The sequence below is a fragment of the Aptenodytes forsteri genome, unplaced genomic scaffold (genome assembly GCF_000699145.1).
Source record: "Aptenodytes forsteri isolate BGI_AS27 unplaced genomic scaffold, ASM69914v1 Scaffold33, whole genome shotgun sequence".
NCBI classification, from domain to species: domain Eukaryota; kingdom Metazoa; phylum Chordata; class Aves; order Sphenisciformes; family Spheniscidae; genus Aptenodytes; species Aptenodytes forsteri.
The window spans coordinates 1067788-1094258 of record NW_008795037.1 but is presented as its reverse complement, the minus strand read 5'-3'; the positions used below and the strand labels follow the sequence as shown (position 1 = coordinate 1094258).

Genomic DNA, 26471 nt, shown 5'->3' with positions numbered 1-26471 from the left:
TTAATTCATTTTTACAGGAATGTTTAATGTTATAACTGCTATTCAACTATGATTGGTTCAGTTAGTTTAGTTGAGATTGATAAATCATCCTTTGTGATATCTGATCTAAGAATGTAAAAGTTTGATTAATAAGTCACTGATTTTGCTTAGTTTAGGCGAACAAATTTGTTGCGGCCTGTATGTAAAGAGAACAAAAAATAGCTTTTTTGAAACCAAACTAGATCATACTGTTGATAGCGTCCTCATGAGTAAATACAACACAACTCTTACATTCTCGAGGTAGCATTTAGCCAATGCCACTTCAGTTCTTTATCATTTACTCACCATTTATTTTCTTAGCTGCTGCTGAGTCTTTATCTGTGTGGTCTTCCCTAATTTATGAAGTCTGTGTTTACTCCTACTATGCAAACTTGCTTACTTTTTGACAAAGCATGGACTGGGATTGTTAAAGTTCTATCCAAGTCTGTTAGGGACATGAACTCAAATTTTTCTCATGTTTAAAATCCAGTTATCCAACTAATAATTCTAAGACAATCTTCTCTGTTCTTCTCCCTACCAAGTAATTGAACTGTTTCATGTATGTTAACTACTTGTATGACATATGGTAGAAATTATCATTTTTCTTGTAGGAAATGATAGCTTATTATTGCCAGTTAATTATGTTTAAACAAGATAACAGAGCGCCTAACTTTTGGGGGGTTTTTTTAAGCCATTCATTGCACTGCAAAATGCATTTTGGTGAAAGATTTTTGTTTAAAGTAGACTTTGATTATCCTGCAGCTGATGATTTTTTAAATGCACTGCTTTTCTGCCTGCAGTTGCATTTCAATTTTGTAGCTTTTAATTTTGTGTATCAACTTCGTTTTAGCATCTGAATTTCTCCAGTTTTTTCTTCTCTTCAGAATGTTGCATCCTCAGATGTAGTAACTATGTATCAAAGGAAAATTTTAATGGTGCATTTCAGTAAATAACCGCTTTATAAAGCAGTTGCCTTTTGAGCACTGCATTGTGAAAATGTACTAGTGCTCCTGTAGTCCATAAAAAGATTCTCTAAGAACCTTAAGATGCAGGAAGACAATACTTCTGTGTTTGAGACATTCTGCATATGCAGAAAACTGTTCTTACTGTGATCAGTTTGGGTGAAAAAGATATAAAAGCTGATGGTAATAAAGAATTCTGAGTGACTTGAGATAAGAAGTTGTTTTAGTAACAGATGCACTTCAGTTCATCTGAAACAGCAGTGCATAGAGACATACCAAGTTAATTGCCACTTGTTTTTTGAGTCCGTGAAAGTGTATTTAGAGGCTAAATCTGTCTTATTTGTTAATTGGTAACAGCATTGGTAATGCTGTTCAGTGATACCTTTTCATTTTAGTATTAGTCCTACTTTTTATATTTCTATCACTTTTGACAGTTCTTTCTAGAAAAAGATCCTGTATTTTGAGGTTAAAGGCCATAGCTGTAAGTGTTACTCTTTTGCAGTTCCTTTAAGTTTAAAAAAAAAAACCAAGGAAACAAACAAGAAAACCCCAAACAAACAAAAAAGTGTAAATTCATGTTCAGTGTAAATAGATCACGTTGCTCTACAGACTGCACCCATCTGACTGAATTCTATGATTCTATGACTGCCTTAGTAACTTCATCATTCATTTTTGCAGTCATGGTGTGGATCTGAAATTAGGACAGACATTAAGTTGAAGCAGTTGTGTAAAGTCCATCTAGGAAACTTTTGAATACGGTGGCCTCAAATTCTTCTTTCAAATTCATCTTTGACCCCTTCAGGAGATTATTTTTCTGTGCATCGCATCCTTACTGTTCTTCCCTATCATTTAGTAAGCAGTCTTCTATACCATCATTTCATATTGTTCCTTTTGCTGTTTAAAATGCTGCGTTTCCTGATCCTTAAGGCATCTGTCCTGATGACATCCACAGAAATCCCACATTTCTGAACTGTTTCCCATCCCCTTGCCACTAAATGGTAGCTGGGTACAACTGTACCAATGGTATTATCGAAAATCCAAGAGAGATTTTTTCAAAACCAGTTCTTGTTTCCCCTGAATTTGTACAGGGTAAATAATAAATAATGCAATAATGGTGTAGTTGGGATTAAACTGTCTAATTTTGCAAGAGGAAAATATTTTTGAGCATTTTGGCACGTCCTGGCACCTGTGAGAGTGCTATTGTGGTGGGCTGATACTGGCTGGAGCTTCACCCTTAGATGACATGATACAAGAGGTCTCAGTACTCTTAAGTAACTTCATATGCATTCTTGATTCCCTCCAAACTATAAACACTAATTCTGTTATTTTTTTCTCTCCAAGTCTTTATTATGACTTGGATACAGTGAGATATTTTTGTCCACTCCAGTTTTAAATGTTGTTCCAAAGCAGTGTCCATTTCTGGGACGGGGACACATGACACAGATGGATGGATGACTGTTTCCCATATTTTGCCAAGTTCTTTCACATGTTGTTGACAAATGCTAACATCTCCGGGAAAAGAAATAGATGTTGATTCATATTAATTTTTGTCAAAGGGGCTTGTATGTTAAGAATCACTTTGCTTTCTTTCCAATAATAAAATTAGAAGAGTAGTGCGCATGCCACTTGCTTATTCATTCTTTGTTGAACGACTTCATCTCCTCAGGATTGAATTTTTCTTTGACAATGTTCATGGTTAATATAACAAGAACTGTCAACCCAAAATTTAGTTGCACAAGTGGCTTTCTTTAATTAGTGTTATCCCCTGCATTTGTTAGCATGTGAAGGTTTGATGCCATATGAGCTTTCTAAATGTGTAACATTAGATCATTCCAAGCTGTGCAGTCAGGCTTTGTAGTTTCTGTTGAAACTAATGAGACAGTTGGAACTAGTAGTTTTCAGCATAAACTACAACAGGAATTTCAGTGTTACTTCTTGTTTAATGTGCAGGGGGGGTGTCTCATTTTGTATTTAATCTAATTTCTTTTTCCTGCTTGGATTCCAGTTAGTACATTTGATACGGTCTTTCCATTTAAGATAGAAGACCGCACTGTTGGATCACATGCAGCCTGGAAGTCTCTGTGCAGTTTGCTGGCACGCTGTGTTTAAGTGCTTTTCTTGCAGTGGAGGTGTGAATATGGATTCTTTGGAAGGATATAGACAGACTTAGTCAGAATTGATTTAGTATGAAGGAGAGTGTTATAAGGGTTTCTTTAATGTCCGCAGAATTTTGAATCATCTGTAAAAGCTCTTTGCATCTCTCTTTTTGAAGTTGTGATTCACATTTTCTAAAAGCAGCTGACAGTGATTCTTTTAATAATGCGTCATTATCTTAGTAATTTATGATAATTGTCTCTGTCATGACCATCTCGTTGAACACCTAAAGGCAGAGTGACAAAAGAATTCTAATCATTTTATTACTTCAGAAGATAAATTTAAGATAATCAGCTTTCAAACAAACCTTTATTTTGTTTGAATATCAAACTCAGTTGTACTGGTTGTAGTCTTCCTGCCTGCCCCAGAAGGGTATTGTTTCGAGCACTAACAGGGCTTTTTCCTCCTTATTTTCTTACTATTCTTTAGAACTTTAAATGAAAGGCTCATGACAAAGGAGAATAAGAACTGTGCAAAGCCATGAGGGAGAGATGTGAGCAAGCTATACGTATGGTGAAATAAAAAGCATATAAAGCTTCATTAGGATATATTATATTAAACAAGAGATGCCTTTATACTTATTTGGACTTTAAATCAACAGCAGAGAAAAAATTCTTGGCTTTTATTGTACTACGTTGAGGACTTTTTTTTTCTCACCTTTTTGAAGGGAACTGGGAAAACTGCACCGACAGAAGGTCTGTAGTAATGCAGGGACCACGGCTAGTTTAGAATGTGTATTCTCAAGAGAGAACAGTAGGTTCTCAAGGCATGAGGACTTTGTGGTATATGAAGTGTCTTGCTTTTATGTAGCATCAGGTTCAGAATTATGAAAGCTAGACTGTTTTCACTGTCTTAGCCTGCATAGTTAGCTTACTTTTATTTGCCAGAAAAAAAATTCTTTTTATTTAACACAACTGTAATAAGTTATAATAATCAGTCTGTCATCTAAAAAAAAAAAAGTTGAATCAATTTTTGTTTTTAAAGGAGCAGAAGTAAGATTACACTGCTTCAAGTAAAAAGACTTGGATCATACACCCACCAAAAGCTGTTTTACTCTTTATAACTACAACTTTTATCTTGCTGTATTGCAAACCAGTTTTGAATTGAGTGATCGTGGTATTCGTCATTTCCCCAGGTTCCATTTTTCTTTCAAAGCCCATGTTGGAAAGTACATTGTACAGGCGTGTGCAATGAATCTAATAATCCTTGAACTTGGTTGCAAAATACCACTTTTCTGACACCTTTTTCTATGTTTTTAAAGGAATTTGAAGATTTGGATTGAGTATTTTTTGCCTGTGTTTACTCATGCATAATTATATGCATGTTTGCTTTAAAAGCATATATCTGATATATCTTGGTCTGGGAAGGAGTTCATGATGTATGTAACTTTTTCTTAAAGTGTGAAACAACTTCTAATTCACTAGCAGTCTTTTCTTAAAAATCAATTTGGTAGTGGAGAGTTACATTCTGTCTTTTCTCTATTGTAGGGCCTGCTGCCTGTTTGCCTGTTCAGCCTAGTTACTTTATATGTATTTCTCTTTAATTATGAATAGAGGTAGGTGATAAGTTAGTTATCAGACAGGATTGACAGAGTTCCTTTTGTGATGGGGTGTGGGGGGGGAAGTCTATGCCAATGTGAGATGATAACCCAGCTGGTTCATATTGAAAGGGCTAAAACCTAACAGACCTGCTACAGCAATTTCTTAACTGTCAGAGCTGAAACTACGCAAACTCTACTGTGACCATTACAAATTAGCAGAAAGCACAACATCTACATGTAGATGTGCAATTCAGTGAGATGCTAGGACCTCAGGGTCAATGAATCTCTCAGAGTAACCACTGAGACACTGTTTGCTATTTGTGCATTCGTTTTAAAGCGTGTGCTTATGCTACGGTACATTAGTATTGCATTTTGAACACATAACACTTTTTAATATTATGTTCTTAATCTGATTTACAAGGTTTTTTTTCTGCTTTCTCCCACTCAAATTTACTTTTAGAATAGATTGAAAAGTTTTGAGCTCTGTTTTTTGCAAGTGTGAACATTCACAATCAATGTTAAAGCTCTAGCTGCAAGTAATTTTTCTCATACAATCTCTCTGTATGAGGTGTGCTCCCAGTGATCTGCACGGTCTGTGTCTTTTGGGTTACTCTTGTTCTGAATTGGATTGCTAGCACTTTGCAGACACGGGCAAAACGTTGGAAAGAAGGCTTTGTGTCCATGGCTTTTCTTTGAAATACAGTGAACAGGCAGTTGTAAGTAACGATTCTCACAGATTCCTAGATGGCATAAGACTGCTAATTTTGTCTTTACATATTTTGACTTAAGTACAGATTTGCAGCTGATGAGTATGTGGAACTGTTCTTTTTCTAGCCTTTTCCACTGCCTATAAAATTTGATCTTTATTAACTATGTAGTTGTTTAGTATCACAGTCAAGCCAGAATCGTGTGTTCAGAACGTGCTAGCTAAGAGTTGAGTTTTTATTTGTATGTCTAACATGCTTTAAGTTGAGTCGTGCTAGCAAAGGACGTTTGGAGTCTAGAGTATGTTTAGCCACATCTAGTGCTACAAATTACATTGAAATTACAAGTAAGAGTAACCTTGAGATTTCCAGCAGTTTGAACTGAGATTGTTTAAAAATCCGTACAGTAATAGAAAGATAGACTAGTAGACCCTTGGAGCTGAGTGAAGACTACAGAGGATCTCCAGAAATAGATTTCCTAGGTAGACCTAGGCTGAAGTACATTATTAAAGACATGTTATGCAAGACATTTTTTAAAATCTCAAACTAGTGGAGCTTATTTCAGCTGGTCTGCCATTGTCACCAATGCGTGTTTTGTCACCTATGAATACCTAATTGCACTAGAGCAACTGTGCTAATGATATTCCTTTTTAATTTCCGTCTTCCTCCTCCTTTATGGAGGAATTTAAATTCAAGATTAGAGTTAAAATTGAAGGATGTTTATTTAAATTGAGATTGAAACCAAGCGTGAAGATGAGAAGAGTTACCATTGTAGGTCCGAGGTAAGTTTGTTGTTAGTGAGATTGAGCTCTTCTGTGAGCAGCTGCTGGGGGGTTTTTGTGTGGTCTTAAGATCGGTAGAGTGGTGCCAAACGTTTGTATTTCAGTGGGTGCTTCCAAGGTGGGAATCACATAAGGATTAAGAATAAATTATTTTCTTTCAAAACTGGAAAAGCTGCTGCATCAATTTGTTAGTTTCACATAGTGCCTTTGAAAAAGCTTCAGAAATACAGGAAACACCGTATTTCTGGTTATTACAGATGAGGACAGTTTAAAATGGCAATGGATATTGAAACAGATTCTGCTTTAGCTTTGTGCTTAGGGCTGGTTTTGGGGGAGGTTTTTTTTTTCTTCTTGGGCTTTTTGAACAAAGATTGATGCAAGATTTGCATTTAAATAAATTATTCTACAGTTTTAGCCAATATTCTGCATGGGTTTTATCCTTATTCTTTTTTATTTTTGTCAAAAACAGTAACTGCTGCAGTTGACTTGTAAAATGTGTTACCAATTTTTGACAATCTCTGATTTTTCTTCCAAAAATTACTTTTGATCAAATAACCTCAACAGTAAATGATGGATCTATATATCGTAAGATGTGCATTAGAAATAAAAACTAGAGGAAAAAAAAAGAGATAATAGTATGACAGAGATGAAGAATGTTGGGCTTTCCTTCTTTTGATTGCTACTTTTCTGTAATACAGTATATAACTAATTGTGGGTTTTCTTAAACTACTCTGCTACGACTCAGAAGATACTCTTGTTTCATTGATGTCCTATTTCCAGCTACATTCTCATTGTTGGTGCTTCACTTGATGCCTTTTAAGTTTCAAATTTGTTTTGCCTGCTCTACAGTATGAATATGTACCTAACCCTTTCTTTTAGATGAAAAATGCTACCAGTTATGAAGTTCTTCAGTGAGGCAGATTTATAAAGCGCCCGTTATCATGTATACTGTAAATGTTACAAATGTTTCTTGGAAAGTTAAATGTTTTAATTGTTCCAGCTTTCTTTTGCTATGTTCTTCTTGTTCATTGTGTTAGCAATAATGGGTACAATTCTCATTCACAGTATATAAAACATATTAATTTTTAATTATGTCTAAATAAATACCTAATTTTCAAAAATAATCTTTCTATGTGTTAAGCGTATAACGGGTAAAATACCTGCAGCTGTTCTTTAATCGTCCAGTATGACAAATAAATGTCAGGAAGTAATTTCTGTGTAAATCAGGTACCATGTCAAAAGCGACATGAATTATTTAATTATTTTTTTAAGTGAATACAAAACGCGTGGAAAACTCTACACTTAGGAGCCACATGAAGAAGTTTTAAAGGAGGTGCTCTTAGAAAGCAGAATCTAAATAATACCCGATTTTGAAGCTGGTAGTTTTTCTGTGCTCAACTGTGAAGGCAGTTCTGCAACATGTTAAACGCTTTTTTTATAAATCAATACTTATGTGGTCCAAGGTCATCCTTTCCTTTCCCTGCTCCCATATTTCTACTGTCTCCAATGTGCTGGTGCTAATTCTTACCTGATTCCACAGTGAGACGTTCTAGAGCTAAATCAGCTGATGCGAGCCATGCACTTCTGAGGAGGGAAGGAAATGGAAGTGCTTTTAGACAGCTCAGCATCCTCAGTCACCTCACTATGTGGTCACCTTTAGTTGAACCCCACAGCCTGTATCACTTCAAAATGAAAGTGTCATACTGAAAAGCCATAGTTTTGTAGAGCCATATAAAATGGATTTTATTAAAATATTAATTTTAAAATACTAACCGATTTAAGGAATTGAAAATTTACAACACATGAACTTAGCTTAAAATTTAGTTTCAGCCATCTATGCTTAAGACAAATGTAATTATACTGATTTATTGGACTAATATGTTTATATCTCATTTCTCTGTTATCTTTAAATTCAGCTGAGCACTGAGTGTAAAAAAAAAAAAAAAAAGAAAGAAAAAAAACAGTCTGGTATTCATAAGATGGATATCTCTATCTGAAAAGCTTTTGGAGGGTGGATACAGCAATAATTTGAGATCTAGGTGAGCTTAAGGATGGCCCCTCAGACTCCTCGTCTTCAGGATTTTTCTTGACAAAATTTATTTTAAAATTAAACTTTTTTCTTAAAATTGTGCTATTAAAAATTTAATTTTTAACTATTGGATTCTTAAATATGTTACACAGAATTGAAGAGAAATTGCAACTGAAAACATGAGCCTATAATAAGTTACATAAATGGACCTGTAGGTTCTGGTCAAAGGAATTGGGGAAACTGTGTCCTTCTAATATGGAATATGTATCATATTACTTTCAGTTGCAGGGGCAAAGGTATGGGGGTTTTTGATGCATATTTACCTTCTATTCATTCTTTGATTGTACTGAATTATTGCATCTGCAAGGTGGTGGCTTCATAGCTAATTATGTGAAAGTTCCATTCTTTTTACTGCCCTATAGTTTCATTATTCTTCAAAGCTACGTAGGTTGTTCTTGTCAATATACTGCAATATTACTGTACATCAATTACCAAAACTATCAAACTGAGTTATCAGCATAACAAGATGAATGTTTGCAATTTAAGTAGAATCAAACATTTTATATTCTCCTCTGCTCCATAGTATAATTTAAAATGAGAACATCCTTGTCCTTGTCCCTTTCTAACTAACAAAGGGCAAGAAAATAAGTTAGTATTTGAAGATTTTTTGTCCTCCTCCATTATTGAAAAACTTCTAAAATGACTTTATACTGAACCTTCTGTAGAAATGTGATTAGAAGATTAGGGCTTAATTTAAATTTTTTATTTCACAGAACACCTACATCTCTGCAACTTAATTCTGTTCTAGCAAAGCCTTCAACTTTTCCATAGCTTATAATTTGCAAATTAAACAGTTTCTCCCATTTTAAGTTTAGAAAAAGCCTGCAGTCTAAACAGTATTTTATTCTAGTTGATGTAAGCAAAAATTCAAGTGAGTAACATGTTTTAATTGTTGTTCTTGAATGATGCAGAAGGAAAAGAAACAGCTTCAAAAATTGGTGCTGATTTCAGACTGATCAAATTCAACAGTTGCACTGTTAATTTCTCTATTCAGTGGTAATTTCCTTTCCTATCTCCTTGGATGCAAACTTACTGGATTTCTACCACCTAGGCTACTCGGCATCCTAAATTGTTTATCCTTGATAAAAGAGCTGCCGTGATAATTTTGGAGGGGTTTAGTGGTGAGGTAGGATAATTCATGAGGCAGATGGGATGTAGGAAGCCACTAAAGGTGACTGGCTTTATCGCTTGGAGATACTTGGGGAAGTCTGATATTTTTATCACTCCTCCTCCCCCTTATAACCCTACTTAACATCTCCTGACTTCCTTACGTAATAAGGGAGGGACCTAGAAAACTTAACTATGCATAGATAAATTGATACACACACACTAAAAGGAGGTTCAGCTTCATAAAAATAGAATTTGGCAGGCTGAGAAAGCATTTCTTACAGTACGGGTAAACTAGGACAGAGTGTTTAGGCTGTGGTCAGTAGTATATTAGGAAACGAATAAGAGATTCAGTAACTTTGGCAGATGATCTAGTTTTTGCATATTAACTATGGAGACTTCATCAAGCAACTTGACAAAATCCACTTAAAATATTAATACCGAGCTCCTCAGAACTGTATGGGCTAAGGGGCAATTTGGAAAGATTAGGGGTTTTTTATTACAGTATGAGCTTTGATTTCATAGCCTGGAAAATCAAATTCCCTGAAATTTTCCTGGGCTGGGGCATATGATCTCTCTAGCAAGTCAGGTTTGGTTATAATCAGGACTTGCAGCGGTAGTCATTAATGCAGCAATTCTGGCTGCTGCTTTTTGGCTGCTTACATTCAACTACTTCTCTGTTCTTCCTTTTCAGCCCATACAAGGTAACTTGTGGTGGCTTATCTCTTAGTAGGAGGGCAGTGTATTTCTGAATATGCTAGGCAGGGCTGCAAGGTCAAAATGTGAACATAGGGATTTCTCCTGGAGTAGATAATGAGCAGTAAATTGATTACACACACACACACATATTATATGCTCTGTGTGTCAGAATTCTAAATGCAAATAGACATTGCTTGTTTAAACATTAAAAGGTCATTATTCTACTAAAGGTTTTGGAAATACGTGGCTTAAAAGGTGCTTGAAGAACATTTTCGTAAACCTGTAAATTACTCGGGTTTGCCTAATTCTGTAAACCTGGAATTTATTAGCCATTGGGTTAATCAACTTTCCAGCGTTGTTTTTTTATCTTTTAATATAGGTTCACATATTCCATGTGAACTCATGACTCTTCTTAGCACAGGAGTTTAAAACTAGTTTAGAAAATTAAATAAGTTTGTATGGTAGATTTGTGATGGTAGATTTATATAAAAGGTAATTTTCTTCCAAACTAAACACAGGGGTTGAGTAAATTACTAAGCACTTACTCTTCTAAATATATCACATTCTCATCAGAAGTAAAATTTAAAACTTTCTCTGTATTGTGGGTCAAGATGAAAATATATCATCAAAGACAATCTTCAAACAAACGACCCAAATTAGATGGTTGAGTTAAGGATTTTGAAGAGGTCTAGTTTATCTTATGTAATTTTTCACATTGGAAAAAATAATAAATTATTCACAGCTGATTATCTCTTGCGAACAGGGTTTCTGATTTTGCAAATAGAAAGCTGACAGTCTTTTTTTCCTCTTTGACAGATGGGGACGGACAAAGTGAACATTTATTACCAGTCTGTGAAGATACAACATGTCAAAAAAGTGCCATCTACTTAACTAAGCTAGGATTGGATCAGGTATTGAGAGTTTGGAATTGTAAAGACAAAGGAAAATACTGTGCTTTATGAAATAATATGAAGTAGGAAAATGGTTTTTCAGGAAAGAAAAATCAAACTTCCTCACCTGTAATTATGGCATATAAGAGACTTTTATTAATTTACTTATTTATTACCTATCTAAAAAAATATGGGCTTGGTGGAAGAGGTTGCATACCTAGAATTCTATATAATGGATAATTCTACTCAAGAAAATTATGGATGTTTCTGACGAGTCTCTTGATTGCAAAACACTGCATTCTAAGCACCATAACTGCCCTAGCACGAGATGACAAACAAGGTTTGTGTTAAGAGTTGGAAACAGATCTAATTATGTAAAAGTTCAGAAATTCCTTCAACAAGTTACAGTTTTGGCAAATCAAATTAAAAAAAAAATATATATATACACACACATATATATATATCAAGTTGAACCAGCCTGCACCTCTTACCCCTTACTTCTACTGTGTCTTTGATTGTTATTAAGGAAATTTCCAAATGGTATATAAAGACTCGTTTAGGCTACATATCTTCAGGATTGGGTTTCTATTAAACTATTTCAGCTTCGTTTGTTCATGACGCTATTGTTTTGAGAGACGTGGTCATAATTCATGTAATAAATTACTATGCATTAATTTATTCTAAAATGTGTGCTAATCTGTTTTAAGTATTTACAGAGCCCTGCTTTATTATAAAATTACAGCTTACAATAAATTAACCTAACGTTTGTTTGATGCCTTAATAAATGTTTTTACTAAATTCATATTTAGCAATGTGAACCTAAAGGCCAAGGTGACCTATAAAGTACTTCCTCATAGCTGACAGCAAAACCCACTGTAGCGTACTTACAGAAATTTGTAATATGCCATACATGGTTCTAATCAGGTTATAAATTACTGAGTATTCCTTTACTGACAAATTAAAAGTAGAATTTTTTTGTGCAAGTAGTACCCTCTGATCTATATTTTAGAATTTATAGGTGAACATACTGTTTGCTCAAGGAACAGTGCATACTTTGATAAGGTGGTGCTTGTTACGGTCTGCAGCCCAAGTTATAGTGTAGATTTTTCTCATTTAAAGAATCAGAACTTCTAGATAGGCTATAGCATACTTTCCTACTAGCAAGAAAATCACTCTGTACTGGAAAGGAAAGCACGCAGTTACCAGTCAGTTAAGGAAGTGTATCCAGGATGGAATATACCATCAGTGTAAGAAAGAGTAAGTAACTCTAAATTTGGTAATGTATCTCTTTCAGCCTTCTAATCCTGGCATCTCTGTTCTTAGGAATGCATGTTTTCCTGTGCATGCTGTTTGCTTGTTTGTGGGTTGGTTTTGGTTTGGTTTTTTACCACTAATTCCCTGTGAACACAGAATAGAGGCAGTGGATTACAGTGTTGCTGCATTACAGTAGAGTTTGATTTACAGGTCATAGCCTTTGTATAAAGCAAGTGGATGCTCAATTCATGATACTTGCATTGCTTTCTGGTCAAAGGGGAGAACACAGACTTTTGATAAGCATGTTACACTGGTTATATTGCTGTAAAGGTCTGCTTACATTTCACTGTTGAGTAGTTGGGGTGCTCGTATGTCAAAAGACAGCTGCTCTCTAGCTCTAAATTTAGTTCCTTACTCTTGATAATATAAGAAGTAAAAGATACTTGAGGTTTTTCTGCTCAAGTAAATTTGAGACAAATATTCTCAACAAAAGTAATTTCACTGTAGAAAATCAACCACACACAAATAGCATCTACCACTCAGATACAAAACTGTTACTTGACGGTAGCGGATGACTGGACAGTGTGCTGAAGAAAAGTTTTTGTTATCTGTTGTTCATGGTACGTTTCTAGAAGGAAGTGATGCAATAGTGGTGGAGGAAGATATGGGTCAATTTGCATAATATCAGAATTTTGCCAGTCTTTTATTGTTACCTGCTCTGAAGTAACATTGCACGTAGACAGTTTTTCTGTTCCTTCGTTATTTCATTTTTTTGACAGAGGCCAACTATTTAATTACTTATACATCAGATTTTTAACATACCCCTTCTGATACTGATCAGTATATTTAATTTTTATACTTAATTTAGCAATTTCACTGTGTAGTTTCACTTTTAAAATAATTGCCAAGATAATGACATTTGATTTAAAAATTAGCAGCTGAATATTGTCATTTTATTTTAAAGAGTGAAGAATCCAACAGATTCTTATCCTGCTAGAAAAAAAGTATTAAAAAGTATTAAGGGTTACCTAGAAACTTTAAAGCAATTTTTCCTGCATATTTTTAGAATGACTTTTTAATTAAAAATGACAGTAACAAATGGCATGCAATAATGACTTGTTCTGGCCTAACCTTTTTAAAGAATTATATCTAGCATACTCTCTTCTTGCACTCTTAGACTCATCTATAGGTGATGGAGTTTTTTCTTCTAAAGCATTTTATCTTTTCCATTCTGAAACAGTGGAAAACATCAGTATCTTCATTCACGTCTGCAGTTTTTCCCATGTGTTGCATGTTTCCTTCAGGTAGAAATCTATTCAAACATGTTACTTTCCATATTTATTTGGAAGTGAAATGTTTTTGTTTCATTGAATATGGTCATTGTGAGATCAGATGACCCAACTTCTGAGCTTTGACTAAATAAGTTAATCTTCACAAGAAATTATAAACTTAAACTTTGTAGCAACAGACTAGGATCAATTCCTTTTGTTTATTTAATCACTTTACAATTTGATGGAAATAATAATGAGCCCTTGTGGTGCAGAATGTGTTTCAACAAGGGGATGGTATCCCTTGTCGAACAGGTAGGTAATTACAGGGAATATACGGGAAACAGAGATTGCAAGTCTATTATTGAAAACGTAGAAGATGCTATATATCCATTATCTCTGTTCAGTGTTTGCTGTAGGGTTTTGTGCGGTTGTTTTTAGTTAAGAGTGTAGCTAAGAATTCTAGTTTCCAGTTTTTGGTTGGTTGGTTTTTTTTTTTTAAACTTACTGAGATCAGATCTGAAAGATCACAAATTAGATGACTGTCTCACAAAAAATATTTGCCTACAGTAACTGGACCTGGTTCTCCTTCCTGCTTGTTTGTTTTGGCATTTGATGAAACCAAATGAAAAACAGTTAACGCAGTTCCATGATAGTGTACGATGCATTGGGATGAAATGCATAGCAATCAGAAATACACATCTGTAGAATTTGTGGTTCTAAAAATTATGCTGTGGAGAGGCATGCAATGGCATGTCAGGCTTTGGAGTTGTTCTGGCAAGATCTTGTTTGATGTCTGTCAGTCTGCAGTATATTTCTCATGATGTCTTTGGCACAGCTGGATGGCTACTGGAAAGCTAAGCAGATCTAGGAGAATTATTTCAAGGATGAGCTTTCACCATAGGTTTTAATTTACTTAATGATTTAACCTTTATAAGTATTAGAAATATCTCAGATAAATTTTCTTCTTTTGGATGATGGAGCAAAAGTAAAGGCCAACAAAATACATATGAGTGACTTAAGGAGATACAGACCTACTAAAATTTTTAAAGAATGTGAATGTTTCCATAGCAACAGAAGAATTGCTGTGAGATCTGAAGTAGAATCCCATATGCTGTTTCAAATTGTGGCAGGTGTTAGGACACCTCAGACTTCTTTAAATTCACCTGCAATAGCTACAGACTAATCTGCTAGCTGATTTAGATCTCTCATCTAGATTCTGAAAATTAGACCGAGTTCTCCCTGAAACTTGTTTTAAAGTCCCTGGTACTCTTTATTGTAGAAACTCTAGATGTTGTTATATTCTTAGAGATGACTAATCTTTTTTTAATTTTGTCATGTAATCAGTATGATTTTTCATTCGTTTCCTGAGGCAAACAGTATTATTTCAGTCCCTTCATTTGAGAGTTTCTTTGTGGGCTTGATGATTCTTATAACCTTTCTCTGTACAATAGAAGGGGTATAGCTTATAAATCTAGCAGCTCTGAAGTAGAACGCAGCAGTGCATCCTACAGCAAACCACAGGTCGTTGTGGTGTCAGGCTAGAGAGGTGTCTCTGACAGCATTGATTATCAGCTGCACTTGGTCACTGTTAGAAGTTTTTCCTTGTTCCTTTATAACAGTTTAAAGGGGCGGGGGGGGATTGCAGCTGCTGTAATTTTCATAAACCTCAGATTCTACAAGATCCTCTCATCATTTCTAAGTAAGTTGCTCATTTTTCTCAAAGCAGCTATGGGGCTGTGAGCCACATTCCAGCATCGAAAATATGACTTTTACTGCTTTGGTTACTTTTTTTTTCTATGTTGTTAAATCAATGTTGGGGATTGTCATCTTCTGGGCTTTGAACACTGTAAGTTAACGGTGTCATGTATTTAGTAATTTACTTCGTTTATTTTTATGCAGTAGTGGCTGCTTAACTGTATATGGAATTCAGGTGACCTTCATACGCACTGAAAGCCTAATGCATCCTGAAATCACTGGATTTATTTTTTTATGTGCAGCTGAACTACAATGCACATGTACAGTAGAGGGGGAGCCCCCAGGGAAAAGGACTCCTGTTGCTGTGGCCAGTTCTTTCAGGCCACTCTTGATACTCATCTTTCTATAGGATAGGATAGTGTTTGACATAGAAAGGAGGAGAAACCCTGGCATTTCAAGAAAAGATATTGGCCAAGAGTGGGCTACCAATTCCCAAATGCTTTCTGGCTCGCAGCTGGCTCCCTGCCTGTGTTAGGTGGCCTGGAAGTGGGTAGCTGGCTGGATGGGTTTTTTGTGCTTCATAGGTTTCTGGACATAGTTTAAAAATTGAGATGTGTTAATCCCACGGTTTTGGATAAAAAAACCTGTTAACAGGCTTTAAAGCAAGAGAATTGCCTTTCCCAATGTAAAGAAGAATATGGACTCTGAAAGAAATGAGCCCTTTTCGAGTTAAGTGGGGTGAGTGCAACTAGATTTAAATTTTTCTCAAGTACCCGAGATCTTTTTCAAAATGAAAAAGATGCTATTTTCACAGGGCAGTAAAGCATTATCTCTTCCACTTTTTGAAAAACAAGTATTTGAAGAGTTTGAAAACAAATTTTCAAGCACTTAAATGAGGTTTTTTCTTATTTTAGTCTACAAATCATTAATTGAAGGAGTAAAAATATCTATATAAGGTAATAAGTAATGACATTAGTGGTGCTATGCAATGGAATTCAACAGAAGGGGAAGAAGTAAATCTTTGATTTCTCTGACTCAATTTTATGGGTTCATTTAAATATTCTTTTAGATACACTCATTCCATTTTTAATCTGTTTTTTCATCTGAGCTAGGTAACAGAAATCATATGATAAGAAAGCTGCAAAAAATAGCTTTGTGTGTCCTCATTATACCCACCTATTTCTATCTTAGTGTAAAAGGAAAAAAAAATTAGTTTGTCTTTTTCCTATTAAGATAGTAACAGCAAACATGGAGCTTAGAGTAATTGTCTGGATTAATAAACACAAAAGAAGTAGGAGATTCATATTATTGACAAACATTTTCATTTTTTGTCTTCTGTACTGAGGTATATGTCCTGAGGCACATGAACAATTAATTTTGCATTACATTACACAATACTGCTGTTTAGAATAGAAATATACAGAATGAGTTTCACCAAAAGTGTGGATTACTCTGAATTTAAACCGTGAGAGTAAGTTACGTATGGTGCTAGGACGTGCTCTGGGTACACATCGAATAAGACTGATGTTTTTGAAATGTTCTACAACTGCTGTTAAAAAGTCCCACAGCTGGTTCAGTGAGATGGATGAATCTTACTCTTTAGCGTGCTTGGTAGCAATAGGTGATGTTTCTGTTTTGCTCACCTATCGTTTTATATCTCTGCATTTCATTGTAGACCTTGTGATTCTAAAATTGCTTTCTATGAATCACTCTTTAAGTAGAGTAAAAACAGAATACAGATTCAGATTTGCGCCTAAAAATTCATTTTTAATTTTGTTTCTTTAAAATAGCGTTACCATACATGGGAACATTTAGAAAGTATATGATGGATATAATTTGATTTCATTGCAATGACTGTGAATGATACCGTGTAAAGTAAAAACTATATTATATTTCATGGTTCTGATTTCAATCAGTGTTTTTCAATATTACAGTATTTTGCAATAATACTGTTTCATCTGTCTTCTGCATGACAAATAAGTGCCAACAAATCTAACCCTTTGAAAAATTTCCCTCAGGTTAAGGGTCTTTTTCTTATTTTCTGTTTCTTTCCTTAGATTTTCCAAACCTTCAGCAGCTAACAGTAACTAAATAGGCATGCATATGTTGGAGGGGAGGCAAGGGTCAAAGTATGTTTGATTTCAACTTTGAGTTTTCATCAAGTGTTGTAGATCATCATTGCAGTTCAAATACCATCACTTACGCAGGCAGACATGTGCTAAGTATATGCAGTGTCTGGCAGAACTATTCCAGGCTTCTAAGCCATTTGTGATACCTTAACAAAATTGACCTTAGTGCACTTTTTTAATAATTTTGGGGGCTTCTCTAATATGCATGTGGTTGTATGTAATCTCAAGGGACCAGTCCATGTGTCGCACGCAACTGCCATGTGGCAGGAATGTTGTTGATTACTGGATTGTGTTAGTGAGGGAGTCTCTCCCCAGCAGGAAATGATGCTGTCAGGGATCTCGTTCTGGTTCCTGAAATAGCTAAATTAAGGCTTGGATGAGAGACATTTAAGATGCTGTTAAGTGCTTTTGATGTTGGTGATAGTGATCCTTTAAGATGGCACCCTTCTGTCCTTTTGAAGGCATTGTCGGTTAGTTGACATTTAAAATTCCTTCTGGCTTCAAAAATGGCACTGAATTTTCTGTAGCATTGAATTGTTAACCCTGGTACTTCAGCTTCATACCAACTTGTGAAATTACTTTGATTTTAATTAAGATAAATTCCTATTTAGCACCTCTGCAGCACTTTGTGGAAAGTAAGTGCAGATACATTCTATTTCTTGTCCGGGAGAAATTATACTTTGCATTTCTTTTGTACTTTCAATTTGATACTGTAATCTTAATTTCTTATCAAACAGTTCAGTATCTGGTGCTGCTGGGGAGATAGGAGGGGAATTGAAGCTCTTGAACTTCTAAATATCCATGAAGAATAGAATCATTCCAGCTGAAATGAACCTTAGGAGATCTATCCTCCTGCTTTAAGCAGAGTTAACACTGAATTCAGACCATGTTGTTTAGAGCTTTGTCCAGTCAAACTTTGAAAACCCCCAAGGACGAAGATTTTGCAGCTTCTCTGGGCCTCTTTCCTAGTTTATCGTCATCGTAGTAAATCTTTGTTTATCTCTAAACAAGGTTGGAACCTCCCTTGTGTCAGTCTGTGACTATTGTCTCTTGTTCTTCTGCCATGTATCTCAGTAGAGAGCCTGGCTCCATCTTCTCAGTTATCTCCTTGCAGGTATCGGAAGGCTGCTATTAGGTCCCCTCTAAATCTTCTGTTCTCGAGGCTGAAAAAGCCCTGTGCCCTCAGCCTGTCCTATGAGTAAACATTCAACGCCCGACCATCTTGATGACCCTTCTCTAAACACACTTAATATTCTCAAATCTTTCTTGAACCATGGAGCACAAAACTGGACACAGGATCCAGATGCAGACTAACGAGTGCTGAATAAAGAGAAATAATCACTCACTTCAATCAGCAGGAGTACAGGCAGCAGTTACAGCGCAGTATGCTGTTTGCTGTCATAGCTGCCACACTTGGCTTTAGCCTACTGTTTACCGGGACCCATGCATCTTTTTTAGGAGAGCTGCTACCCAGCTGGTCAGTCTCCAGCCTGTACTGTTGCAGGGGTTTACTCCCCTGTGCAGGACTTTGCTGATTTCTTATGAGGTCCCTGTTTGCCCATTCTTGTCTCTCCAGGTCCCCTCTGAATGGCTATCCTGTCCTGAAGCATATTGATTGTATCCCCCAGTTTGGTGTTGTCCACAAATTTAATGAGGGTGCATCCCTCCTCTGGCTTCAATGCTGCCTACTGTTTGCAATTCCAAGAAAAACAAGGGGACTCAGGATCTCAAGGCCCTGATGGTTTGGGCTTACCTACACTTAAGGATTAGTACAGATTCCAGGCAAGCCTGAATTTCAGTGAAGTAGTTCCTGAATATCTCCATACGCTGGACACACTCCAAAACACAGTTCATTTATTCTTACAACCTTATCTATTTTTTTCTGTTCTGGAATAATTTAGAGCATAGAAAAGACTTCAAATTAACTTTTTCATTTGGTGACAGAGATAGGAAAGAATCCTTATTTCCTCTTTGGAATTTTGTAAATGTCTAAGAATCCTGATGCAGTGAAGAACTGTCAACTGTTTTAATTAGAATTAGGTTGTTTAAATAAATAAAATGGATTTCCTTACCTAGCTGTTCTTTTGTTTGTTTGTTTTATTTTACAGTGGATTCCAGTCTTGCAAGACTTCAGAAATAAAGACACACTCTGGGGCTTTGTACCATATCAAAATGACAAATCTTCAATGGAAATTTCATTTCCAATTACGCTTCATATTGGAGATTACAATATGGATGGCTACCCAGATGCTCTTGCTATACTAAAGAACACATCTGGAAGGTAAAGTATATGTAAACCTAGAAATAAAGACTATCAAATGCATGTTCAATCATCAGTCATACAAATTACTAATTTTAGTGCATCTCGTTTTATCGAGTGAACAAGATTTTTGATATCTGCTAAATGTTTCCCTTTATGGTCTGCATTTACATTGTATATTCAGAATGCACAGTTGTGTAGGCTCAGACTGTGACTCTTGGTGGGGAACTGCACCGAGGAGTGGAGCATGAAGTACCATTTTGGGTGCTCCTCCTGGATCACAGGAGCTGATGATCTCTCCCTTTCCTTTGCCAAATCATCTTCTGTAAAATCCTGACTTTGGCTTTCAGTGTTGGCTAGTAACACCAGGCTGCTGAGAGCTGGGGAACCTGTTCCGTGCTGTCACATGGAGTGAACACAGATTGGTGACTCTGCTGAAAAATGCTATAGTGTTTTGCCCCTTTTGAGAATGAGGAATTTTAGATACACCTAATAACTTACCAGTGATTTTTATATTGTCCAAATTTAACTGAAATAAACTCCCCCCCACCCCCACCAAAAAAGAAGCTTCTAACTTTTCCTATTAAATTTGTCAGTGTAATTTTTCTCCTCTTTTTTTTTTTTTCTTCTTCATTACTTGCTTTCCCAATACTTTGTATTGCTACCATCTGGTGTTAGGTGGGAGAGGGCATGTAGTGACGCTTACAGGGAGACTATTGTACACTGAGGAGTTAGTGATCCACATAACAGTTGACCTGAGTAGGTGCCCGCCTGTGCTGTTGTGCGCATCACTTGGCTGCAGGATAAACTTAGCCAGCTAATCGTAACGGAGAGGCCTGTCGCAGCTCTAACTTAGCACCTGGTGATGACACCACTGGCATGTCCTTGTCTTTACCTTGAAGTGAAGCAGCATGTTTTCGTGTGAACATCCTTTTGCTTGACAGTTGAAATGATGAATAGACTTGTTTGCGTCTAAGAAAAACTTGAAAGAGCTCTAGAGACCATAATGCCAGTGAACCTCACTACAGACAGGATATGCGCAGCATGCTGTGCCCTGACTAGAGGTCTGTCTGATGCTGCACAACTTGGGTTTTCCAGCATCTGAAGAGATGTAAGATTATCTATGCTATCCCCTTTTTCTTCCTCATGTCATAGCTTGTAAAAGGTATTTTAATCAATACCTTATGGAGTCTCAACATCTTCCTTACTGGCATCTATGACAAATACTTGCACTAGTGCATTACAAGGCAAAATAAGTCTCTCACAGGTGTATTTATTATCTTCCTCTGTATGGTATTTTGGATGAGCTTGGGTGCAGGTTTATAGTTTGAATTAATAATACTCAGTAAGGAAAAGAACTAAGGAGCTTACTTTGGTGCTTAAAACAGTATATAGACAGAATTTAGATGCTGGAGTCAAAGAAGTCAATTCAGATCCTCTAGTGGTTGCCTAAACATGAGTCACCCACTGACATTTTTGTGTTAGAGTCCTTCAGATACTGACATATACCTAAAAATGACCCAGTTTGAAGAGTTACGTGCTTGCATTCAGCCTACATGATGTGATTCAGAGACAAGGCAGTGAGCAGCTGAGCTCTGTCTCTGTACCTCTAAGCCTTAAAATAACTAGCACAGTAGCTGTTTATATTCAGATATGGCAGAGGAGAAGGAGGTGATGCTGTTACTGCCCAGAACTTGCATAAGCAAAGTTAAAGCACTCAGGCCCTGAATGTCAGATTTTTTTTATGCTATAGTCTCACTGAGTTGGGAGTTTGCATCTTCTGTTCAGTAGTCATTGAATAAAGACTGTAAACAGTCTAGAGAGCAGACTAGAACCAAAGTCTTTCCTTTTGCATTGAAATACCATGATATCTAAACTATAAAGTTGGTTTTGTCTTTGTTTTTACTTAAGCCCCACAAACCTTGTGTTCTGAGCTGTACTATAGGCTATTTTCTAGTGTGTATCCTGATGGCTAGTACACTTCGGAAAGACTTCATGAAGATTTATGGAGTTCAGAAGTTTATTTGAAGTTATTTTATCTTTTAAGATTCTTAGGAGCCTCTCTCCTTTGGCTGGTGTATAATTATGGCAATGTAATATTATGTAAAAGATTTAAATAGTTTATAAATAGTTACTCCTATAAAAGCCCAGGAAGTTACCTATGTCTTGTTGCAATGAATTACTGTGATACACTTCTATCTTTATTCTCCTTCCTTCTGAAATTGTTTGTTTATTCAGTTGGGTGTGTCTTAGTTATTTTGAAACTTGACTTCAAAGTTGAGTGACACAGTAAGGCATAAGGACTGAAGGTACTGGCAGATGATTTGACAGGTTATCAAAAGGGAAGTTCAGAGAGCCGAAGAAGTCTGGCAAAAAAAGAGTAAGTAAACTAAGAATTAAGAAATACATTGCATGTTAGCACTGTATATTTCTAGTATTTGTAGAAAAGTAATGGAAACAGACTCTTTGTACTTTGGGATGGGAATGAAAGTCACATTTTTTGCACGCACTATGAAATGTCACTTTCAGAGTAATATTAATTCATTGTTTCTGAGAGATTTAAGCAAATACTTCTTTTTAAAATGCGTAACTGGGTCGTAGAGTGGAGAGAATTAAAACAATGTGGGAATTAAATTAAAAGCTCTTCTTTAAATTAGAGCAAATTAAATTGAAAACCTTATTTAATTGATTTTAAACACTTCTGGATTGAGCTGTTTATTTCTTTCTGTGAAGCCTTTCATGCTACATCTACAGATCTAATTTCAGTGATTGATTACTGTGATTAAATGATAAATGCATTTTTGTAAACTCTTGACCTCAATCTGTGCTATAGTCTAGGAAGCCTAGCTTCTAGTTGCTGTCTGTAACTTAAAGAAATTAAAGGAGGTAGAAAGCGTTTTATTCATCTGAAAATATACTGATACTTGATAATGGAAGAATATGATTAAAATCAATTATATGCTTTCATCATAATTCTGGAAAGCACTTTCAGATCAAGTCCTTAAAAATACCTACAAAACACTGAAATAAAGACATGATAGTTAGGAATAACTTTGGTTTACTGTCCATCCAGGTGAGTAAGGAAAAATTATTAATAGCTTCAAGTATTCTCAGAACTGTCGTAAGTCTACACTGTTTCTTCTCCTGCCATATTCTTTTGATTTTGAATAAAAGTGTGTAATACTCTGACAGCATGGAGACATTCCTTATTGTAATGGAAACAGACTCTAAAAAAGTCATCTCACTTGTGGTTCCAAGTGTGGTGGGGGTTCGAACCCAGAGACTCAAGAAATTCCAACAGGTGAAGATGCTGAATTCACAGTCGATTCTTACATATTTATCTGGCCATTATAAATCCTTTTAACTTCTGACTTGACACAAAACCTGCACATTAGAATTCCAGTCCACAGATTTTTCTTCAGGCTAGATACATAAATGAATTTTTATTCCCTCTAGTTATGACTGTATTCGTAATTGTCTGTGTGTATGGAATAATAATAGGTAAAGGGATTTTATCAGTAGTTACTCATTGGTTCATCTCTACTTGCTATCTTATCTAAATATATTCATTTTTTTCACATCCTGGTTTGAAATTGACTCTGGTAACATTGAAAGTGTAAGTACGTACTGTATGTGAGTCTATAAACACCTGTCTTTTTCGCACCTAATTTGATGAAACAAATTTTGCTTAACAACTTGTTTCCAAATTAGATACTAATAATTGGCATCTTGCATTGCAAATATGTAATCTAAGGAAGCATTTTTTTCAATGATGCTTTTATTCAAAGGGAATGTTTTTCACTGGTAAAGTAACGGTAAGGTTGGAAGTACAGTATCTCTCTCTGACGTTGGAGATAAATAACAGTAAAGACTGAAACTTGGAGATAACAAACAACTGGATATGGACAGTTGAATGAAAAACTTATAATACACTTCTAGAACTTTTTCCAGGTATTCATGCTCAGTTTTAAATTAATGTATATGTATTAATCCTTTATATGGGTCTACTTGAAAGGACTCTTATTTGACCAAATTATCTCTTCCTAAATCATTGTTAGTTGTCACTTGTCAGAAGTGAGGTTGGATAAAGGACTTCTTTTAAATGTAGGATTGATGAGTACCCTGTAATTGAGCAAATCTAAAAAATAGAGGCAAATCCAATTATTCTGAATGTCTGGAATAAGATATTAGTCATTTAGATGTCCCCTGTATAACTGTAAATGAACTAGCCTAAAACTGACAGAATGAGAAATGTATGAAATTAAGCAGTAAATATTTAATTCTAATTGCAAAGTAGTATGTTAAAACTGTGATAAGTCTTCAGTCTTTCTTTGGTGTTAACCCTTGCTTATAGTAATTCAGCCTTATTAAATTTAGCTTGCTGCATAGATGACCTTCGGTCAGAAGGTTCCAAATTGTAGACAACTCTATTTTATTGAGCATCATTCGTAAGCTGTTTGGGATAAAGTTTTGCAGGTAGTACACAATTTAGGTGCCACTGTGTATACATTGGTGTGAATACCTAAATATTGAAAGTGCTGCAAGTAGCATGTTAAGGGTGATATGCTAGTCTTAGTTCAGAGCTCTTTTGCTCTGCCTCTTCTCAGTATTTAAGCTGATTTGTTCAATATTGACTGTTACACATTTGTGTAGCACTTTAGCATTGATATTAAGGTTTTACCATTGTAGCAGTGTCTGTCTTTGTGTTTTCCCATAGGCTTTCAGGGACATTGTTTTGTCATTTTAAGCATGCCAATGATATTCATTGTTACAGGGAGATTTTTTCCTGATGGCGTGAATCTTCAAAATTTGGTTCAAAATAATAGGAAGGTCATAAACTTGCTCTTGGTAATTGTAGTATGTAGCAGAAATAAAACACGGAGGTAGATACTGTGATTCTAGTGATGCTTGTGTATTAAAGCGCTATATAACATAAGGACTCAACTGGCAGCTCGTAGGCCAAATTCAGACCTCAGGAGTTCTTTCAAGAAGGAACTGAACAGCTGAGGAGGCAGCGAACAGCTGATTTCTCTTCCCTCTGCAAACAGTAAGGCACCGCAACTGTCCCTGTTGCTGCAGCCTTTCAAAAGAGTGGCCCGCGCACCAAGATCTCCTCCTGCTGTGCTGGGATGTAGCACATGGGAGCTCCCGTATCGGCACAGCCCTGGCAGTGGACTGGGACTGAGAAGGATCAAGAGAGATACAGTGTGGCTAACAGTTACTACCACAGACAGACTCTCTCTCTCTCTTTGCCATTAGTGTTCATTATTATGTAACCAAAATCTACAATCCTTTATTAATGTTTTATTTCAGTGCTTATTTTTTTATCTTGTATTGAGTCAAGTGGGAATCACTTGACTGTGCATATGAAAAAAATTAAGTTCGTGCACAAAGACAACTAGTTATATGTGCAGCCTTCAGTGGAACTCGGAACGTAGCTCACCTTGAAAACTAGATGGAAGTTTAAAGCACTAGGGCCGTTTATATACACAGATGTGAGGAAGGCTGCAAGTACATAGCTTTTCTTTTTTGGTCTGTATATTTGGGGCAAACCTGAAGACTGTCCCCCACCACCAAATGAGCGCTTTTTGTTTTTTCCTCTATTCAGAAGTTGCTGTGTGAGCGCATTCGTTTGCTTTTTAGAGGTTGTTATTTTGAAATTGTTTCTAGGTGTTGTAGGTAATTTCTACATACTCATGATAAAATCCTTATCTAGTATATTATCAAGAGATAATGGTTTGAAAATACTTGAGGAAAACTAAAGTCATGTTCACTCACTTTCAGTCAAAAAAGGAGGAAATACTTACACATAAGTAAATGTATCAGAAATTAATATTTTCAGCAGAAACTACTAGTATTTCAAGAGTGTATTTTAGTTGGCTAATGCTGTTCAAATACTAACGGCAGGATATATAATTCAAAATTTTGGCCAGAAATGTGAATAAAGTTAAGAATAAAATTGAATCCTTTTGGAGATAAAGGTGAGGTTATGACTTAGTTCCTTACTATAAATACTATCCATTTTTTTAAAAAGGAAAAAAACAAGGTGGTGTAGAAGACACCTGAATGATATTCTCAAGTTAAAGCATTTGTTTAGAAGCTACGTATCTATTAAGTTATTAGCTCTTCTCATCGTGCTTTTCAATGATGCTTTTAAAGGAAATAAGAGGAATTTGATGCTGGTATAGAAGTCAAAATAATTTGAAGACTTCAATAAAATAAATGGCAAGGAATTGCCTTGGAAATTGACAGGAAAGAAGACTCAGCTTTAATTATAAAGCTAATAATAGCCTGCTTGTAAACAGGAGAAAAAAAAAAGTCTGTATGCTTCCAGTGAAGTGATGTGTTTCTGTAAATTCCACTTAAAAACCCACAACTTAAAATTAGTTTAATATTACAGTTCACTTTTAAACCTTGTTTTATCCCATCTTTCTCACCAATAGTAATAGTTTTCATTAGCTTTAGAATTTAATTATTTTTGTTTGTTACCCTGCAAGTTCTTAATTTTTTTTTATGGTAAACAATCTCACTGACTCTAAAAAAAAAAAATCAAAAAAATCAGATTTCAACTTCATATGACTCACAGTAGTGAATCTAAACCTATGTGTATGTACTTGCAGGTATAGTTAACATTCACTGTAGCTTAACATTTATATGTAACATCTTTGAGTTGGTAATTTTACTAGGCAAGCTTGTATTTGTGTTTCAGAAGGGACTGTATGGATATAAATCATCAGTAGTAGTATGAAATGAAATTTCCTGCTGCCTATTAAGATAAATATTAGTAGACTTTCAGCTATATTCTGATTAGGGGTTCTCCAGACCTCTGCTGCTCTGCCGCAAGGTACGCTACATCTATGAATTTTTTTTTTCTTCCCTCTACACGATAGCTCTCCTATAGTGCACTTCTTAGTCTT

General features: G+C 35.6%; 1 protein-coding gene across 1 annotated transcript in view; it reads left to right on the top strand.

The window, feature by feature from the left end:
• The window catches only part of ITFG1 (integrin alpha FG-GAP repeat containing 1), an 89305-nt gene that overhangs the window by 31570 nt on the left and 31264 nt on the right, over positions 1-26471 (top strand). The window contains exons 8-9 of the mRNA XM_019471396.1: positions 10872-10966; positions 19403-19575. Coding sequence (XP_019326941.1) covers positions 10872-10966; positions 19403-19575 — 268 coding nt within the window. The remainder of the gene's footprint in view (positions 1-10871; positions 10967-19402; positions 19576-26471) is intronic.